The following is a 6,680-nucleotide window of genomic DNA, read 5'->3' as shown; positions in this document are numbered from 1 at the left end:
TGGGGGAGCGAGGGCGGGCAGCTCGCAGCTCCCGGGAGCCGGGTGCCAGCACGCGCCGCCCCTTCCAGCCACGTGCTAGCCACTCCCGGCGACCAAGGGAGACCTCACGGCCTCCTGTCGCAGGGAAAGGACTACAACTCCCAGCATGCACTGGGAGCTTGGGAAGGCTTTCACTTCCTGAGGGCGAGGAGAGCAACATCCGCGGTACAAGAAAAGGGTCCGGAGCGACCACAGCGAAGGAAGGGGTGTACGGTTCCTTGGGACCTTCACCTTCCTTGGTTAATAAAGCGGTCTTCCAGTTTTATTGTGCTGGTAATACTAATTCTAGTAAACACGCGTTTCCCCTTCTCCTTTCACCATAGTACTCGCTTTTCAAGGAAAGTGCTTAATTTTTAAAAATCAATGAGGAACACAAACATTTGCAATTATTTAATCCTCTAAGCAATTTAATACTATTAATCCCCAATTTACAGACAAGAAACGGAGTCTCCAAAATTAAAGTCATTCACAGGTAAATAAAAAAAATGAGAATGTTGAAAAGGATACTCGTGATCATCTTGCGTTGCAGAAAAGGAAAGCATTATATATTTTCTAATAATTCTATATTCTCAGAAAATGACTATCCCAAATGGAGTGGCATGTTCCTGTAATACAAGCAGGGAAAGATGGATTTTAATGGGACTAAAATTGTATTTCCCCCTCCTTTCCTCCAACTATTCCTGCCAGGCTTTGAAGTTCTCTACAGTGACACCAACACCCATCACACAAACACCAATCAATGAAGATTCAGAACTGCAGCAAGGGAAAGTAGGTTAAAACTAGTTTGCCCGTCCCTTCCTAAGTTCAAAGCTCTTAGACGATTTTCTAATTCACACAGAAAGACTGGCAAGCAGCTCATTTGCTCTGCATACAGGAAATTATATAAAAAGAATTTATCATTAGCTTCAACCCACATGAAGGATTTGAGGCATCCTCTGAAGTTCATCTCCATGACACTTATATTTGTAAACCTGTTAAAAATTCTCCTTTCCCCTTCCTCTAGATCTGAGGCAATTTTCCTTTAGTTGCTGACAGTATAGTGATCAGGGGTTACTGAAAAAGTACATGTTGAACTAATAGCAAATATGTGTTTAAGAATTGACAAAATTTCACTTCTTGCCCTTAAAAATTTAGAAAGACAACCCAAAACTAAAAAGGAAAATAAAATACCAAATAGTACTGCTATAACAAAATACCACAGACTAGGTAGCTTACAAACAACAGAAAATTATTGCTCAGTTCTGGAGGTTGGATTCCAAGATCAAGGTGTCAGCATGGTTGCCTTTGGTTGAGGGCCCTCTCCCTGTTTCATTGCTGCTCCTTTCTTGTACCCTCAGGTGAAGGAAGAGGGTAGGGATCTCTGGAGCTTTTATATAAGGCATTAACCCCATTAATGAGGAATCTACCTCATGATTTAAGTACCTCCCAAAGGCCCCCACCTCTTAATGCCATCACATCAGGGATTAGGATTTCAACCTATGAATTTGGGGTGGGGGCACAAATATTCAAACCATAGCAATAACTGAATGTTAACTCAATTTATGGACCTGGAGTATGTAAAAGACCTCGGTCTTTTTTCCCAGTGTGCTTTCCTGAGTAAGCTAATGAAGGAGGCATGTGCTCCACATGATTATGAGTCCAGATAGGTAATATGCATGAGTAAAATAATCTCCTCATAGAGAACATTCCCTGACTCTAGAAGCAGCCACTAGTGATCTCTGGGCAATAGCTGCCATGCAGGCTGGGTATTGCCAGACCTTCCCATTCTTTTCAAGGAAAGTAAAAAAATGAACGTTTTCATGTGAAATCTGTCCTTTTTATTTTTAAAAATGTTTTTATTGCCCTACCCAGTTTCTCAGTGGTTAGAGTGTTGGCCCGTGGACTGAAGGGTTTGGGTTCAATCTGGGTAAAGGGCACATACATTGGTTGCAGACTCAATCCCTGTCCCTGATCAGGCTATGCAGGAGGCAACCAATAGATGGGTCTCTTTCACATCAACGTTTCTATTTGTCTCTTCCCCTCCCTTCCACTCTCTCTAAAAATCAATGGGAAAATACTCTTGGGTGGGGATTTAAAAATAAAAGTAAAATGTTTTTATTTTAGAGAGAGAAAGGACGAGGGAGAGAAGCATTGATCAGCTGCTTCCTGCATGCCCCACACTGGGAATCAAGCCCTCAACCTGGGCATATGCCCTGACCAGGAATCGAACCGTGACCTCCTGATTCATAGGTTGATGTTCAACCACTGAGCCACACTGGCTGGGCCATTAATCTCTCTTTAATTAAAAATACCAGATAATAGTTTGCTGATCAATAAACAAAGTATTTATTCAGCACCCATGTGCCGAGCACTATGCCAGGCACTGTGGTGGATACAAAAATTTAAGACATGGTCCCTGCCCTTAAGGAGCTTACATTCTCATGAGGGAGGCAAAACTAATATACATGTACCAGCTAGAAACAGTACAAAACAATATATAATTTTGTGTAAGAGTATATCGTAGACTTGAAGCTTACAGGGATTCAAAGAAGAAAGACAAAATTTCTTGAGGAGTCGGAAAGGGGTCAGGCTTTGAAGGACTGACGAGACTAAACTGAGGCTCCTGTTAGAAGTAGGAGTAAGGTTCAGAAAAAGGCAAAAGGTATGCATTTGATATGGGGGCTAAGAAGTCACTGTGGATTTATGAGCAGAGAAATGACTTGATCATAAAAAGTTCACCAGCTTTCATGCAAATTCACATAATAAGCAAATAGCTTAGGGGACATCCTACAGGACACTGGAAATAATGGCATTTTGTGACTAGAGTACAGATGGCACTCATCTGTCAAAGGAAAACACAGCATCAACGTAAAATGCAGGCTATCAAGGATAGATAGATGACAACTCTAGGAAGCCCTTTATGCAACATGCCAATAGCTCCAATATTTCCAAATTCCCATAGACCCCAGAGGCAGAGTGAGAGCTTCATTACCAAAATCCAACACTTGGGCGCTCTCTGCTTAGAAAGACTACACGAGAGGTATGAAAGATATTAGGACATATAAGAGCGACATAGAAAAAGAATAAGTGGAAGAGGGAAATGTAAATCCATAGTAAAAAAAAACAAACCCCACACCAAAATGTATACAAAATGTTATCTCCTAGGGAGATGCAATTTGTATGCCCATTTAAAAAAAAAAACCCACCGCGAACATACATTGTATTTCTACAACAAAAAAACTATGCCTTAGTCAGGTGTGCTTATCAGTATTAATGGCAGAATTCAAGAATCCCTTAAATTATGTTAGGTAAATGGTCACAAAATTCCATACACTGAATCTCATTTTTCAGTTGATTTGCATTATGAAAAACAGAGGCAGAGTGAGAGCTTCATTACCAAAATCCAACACTTGGGCGCTCTCTGCTTAGAAAGACTACACGAGAGGTATGAAAGATATTAGGACATATAAGAGCGACATAGAAAAAGAATAAGTGGAAGAGGGAAATGTAAATCCATAGTAAAAAAAAAAAACAAACCCCACACCAAAATGTATATAAAATGTTATCTCCTAGGGAGGTGCAATTTGTATGCCCATTTTAAAAAAAACCCACCACGAACATATATTGTATTTCTACAACAAAAAAACTATGCCTTAGTCAGGTGTGCTTATCAGTATTAATGGCAGAATTCAAGAATCCCTTAAACTATGTTAGGTAAATGGTCACAAAATTCCATACACTGAATCTCATTTTTCAGTTGATTTGCATTATGAAAAAGAAGGGTGTTCTGGAAGAATCGAGACTGAGAGGTAAGTTGGAGAAGAGGTGAGGACTTTTCCTTATGTTCAGATAACAGGTAACCTGTTTACAACACAGGGCTAGGGATGGTGGTAGTGGGAATGGTCAACCTGGTAAGAGGACAGTGACTGAAGTGACTACTGCCACAGTGGAATTCTGCCACTAGGAATTTCCATACCACAGAGAAATCAAAATCCCATAAATGACTGTGTGTAGGTCATCAATTCAAAATTGGTTTCCAGTCTTACCCAGTCATTAGTATGTACACATTCCCTACTTAAATGAACTCAGTGAATAGATTTTAGGATTAAAATTTTACCACAAGAATTCCATAAATTGAATAACTGAAAGTTAACTAAGAGAGAACAAATAAAACTAGAGAAACTCATTTAAAAAAATAAACAATTTTAAAAAACCTTCTAATTAAATTCAAGCTTTCTTGAACAAAGACATAACAAGTTAAGAATCCCATAAAGATTCTGCAATCCAAGATTGGCATTTAAATATTTTTTTAAGCCACTTTGGAAAAAAAACAGTCCCGTTAACCTATATTCTATAAAATCACAATAATCATATTCAAAGTTACCAACTAGCAGCATTAAAACACTTAAATTCCATTTCTTATGCACATTCCATTTAGACATTAAAATACTATTCACTTCAAAATCTGAAAATTCCCATTTAGAATGTTTGTTTAATCTAAAGCATCATCTTTGAGGGAAATCTCACTCTAGAAAGCTACCACTTACTTAACCAGTCTGCAACTACTTAGGAAGAAGTCCTGTGCCTATGTGGTGTTCATTAAAACTATTTTGAAATAATCTTTTCTTGGGATGCCATTTTAGTCCTCTGAATTATTTGGGCATGTGATGCAAACCTGCTGAGACCCAGGGAAGCGAATATTTTGGGTATTTATTGAACCCTACGCATGAAGTTCCTATTTCTGCGGAACCCAATTTCTACTTGGTTTGGAAGATAAACCAGGTACTTGGCTCTGAAAAGCTTCTTAGCTTTTCATGAAGCAAACGGCAAATGTTAATCAGCCAAAGGCCCAGGAGAAATATATCCCTGTCTAACTGGTACCTTGTTCATCTGGCTCCAAAGTCAACATTGTAACTTGATGTCCGGTCTAAAGATCCTTCTGAGGCTTTACAAAGGTGGCGATGTGTCTTCCCCTGGATTTCTTAATGGAGAAATGCAGAACAAGTAAGATGCCACATGAACTTTCTACCTATAATTGAACTGTCTGGTATCTGAATTCCAGCTGTTATAAGAACCACCCGACTACCCTGGCCAGTGTGGCTCAGTTGGTTAGAGTATCATCCTATGCATTGAAGGGTTGAGGGTTCAATCCCCGTTGCTGTGTATACTGGAGGCAACTGATCCATGTTTCTCTCTCCCATCGATGTTCCCCTTTCTCTCTAATCAATGAAAATATCCTCAGGTGAGGATTGAAAAAAAAAGGGGGAACCACCCTAACCCACACCATCTGACAACTTGACGTTTTGTAAAACCCCGATGAGAACAAACTGTCTGCACAACATAAACAAATGTTCCTACTGGAGCTGCCGTTCTGAATGAGTAAGATGTATCTACAGTCGCATATTATCAGCCGCATATTTCCAATCTTGAAATGAAATCCAGTTGACAGCTGTGGAGACACACGAAGAGTGGGCATGTAAAATGCTCCGAGCTCAGACCTGTGCAGGAGAGCTGGAACACAATCTCATCATGTAAAAGATCACACACAAAAGCTTTAATTAGTGAGAGAGAGATGGAACTGCGTTTTATTTTGTCCTCTCTGAAACTTCCATTTACACCACGGCCTCGTCTATCAAAGAGGAGGAGGAGGACAGAGCTCTGCCTTTCACCACAGAACTCGGCACGCATGTACTTGTTCGAGAGAGGTGGCAGAGTATGTTTCTCCAGTTTTTGGCTCCGAGAGATTACACTTTCAGTACCAGTGCAGTGAGGAACCACCGGCAAACTGCTGGAAATGTCTTCTGGATTCATCAGTGTACCATTTCATAAAGTGCTTCTGGAGTTAAAATCTGTCAAGCTGTCAAAAGTGTCCACACTTCTGCAACACAAAGGATAACAGAATCCCAATGGGTATGTCGTGAGTCCTTCCCGGCTGGGTCTCGTTATTGGCACTGCTGCTTTACCCGCCGAGGCGCTGGCCCTCACCCCAGGCGAAGCCTCCTGGCCGCTCCTCAGGTAGTGGATTGTAATTTGGATCCTCATCTGGTGTATCAAAAATAGCTTTCCTAAAAAACAGGAAACCGATATTATTTAGTCCCAGAATCATCTCAGGTCCTAAATGTTGCAAGGTCGAAAAGATCCCATGAGTTTTCAACCAATGGACTAGCATTACATCTGCCTACTAATGAAAAAGTTATATATTTTCAAAGGTATTTACAATTATTTCATATTTATGTTAGCTTTTACCTCCTTTACTGATTTTAAGAGAAAAAGAGGAAGGGAGACAGAGAGAGAAATACCATTGGTTGCCTCCTATATGCACCCTGACCAGGACTGAACCTGCAACTTGGATATGTACCCTGACCGGGAATAAAACCAGCAATCTTTCTATGCAGGGAATGATGCTCAACCAACTGAGCCATATTGGCCAGGGCCTCCTTTACTAAAAGAAAAAAAAAATTGTGTTTTTGTTAATGCTCACTCGAGGATATTTTTCCATTGATGTTCTAGATCCTCCACCACGCTCAGCAGAGTTGTGTGTGTGTGTGCGTGTGTGTGTGTGTGCGTGTGTGTGTGTTAATATTTTTACTGATTTCAGAGAGGAAGGGAGAAGAAGAGGGATTAAAAAGTCAAAGATAAGAGAGAATTATTATTATTATTTT

General features: G+C 40.3%; 1 protein-coding gene across 5 annotated transcripts in view; it reads right to left on the bottom strand.

Annotated features, from left to right (window-relative positions):
• Positions 1-414: 414 nt before the first annotated feature.
• Positions 415-6,680, bottom strand: part of DERL2 (derlin 2) — an 18,978-nt gene continuing 12,712 nt past the window's right edge. For 2 of the 5 annotated variants that reach the window (XM_015569227.1, XM_015569225.1), the window contains one exon: positions 4,064-4,999. Coding sequence is in view for 2 of the 5 variants with exons in the window: in XM_015569225.1 (XP_015424711.1) it covers positions 4,966-4,999 (34 nt within the window). In the remaining 3 variants the exon portion in view is untranslated. Of the gene's footprint in view, positions 645-4,063; positions 5,000-5,576; positions 6,084-6,680 lie in introns of those variants that run through there. The other 3 variants (XR_001515220.1, XM_006771880.1, XM_015569226.1) reach the window with 3 other exon arrangements.

Source organism: Myotis davidii, unplaced genomic scaffold (genome assembly GCF_000327345.1).
Source record: "Myotis davidii unplaced genomic scaffold, ASM32734v1 scaffold925, whole genome shotgun sequence".
In the NCBI taxonomy this organism is placed as follows: domain Eukaryota; kingdom Metazoa; phylum Chordata; class Mammalia; order Chiroptera; family Vespertilionidae; genus Myotis; species Myotis davidii.
The sequence above is the reverse complement of the archived record's forward strand: the minus strand, read 5'-3'. Positions and strand labels throughout refer to the sequence as shown.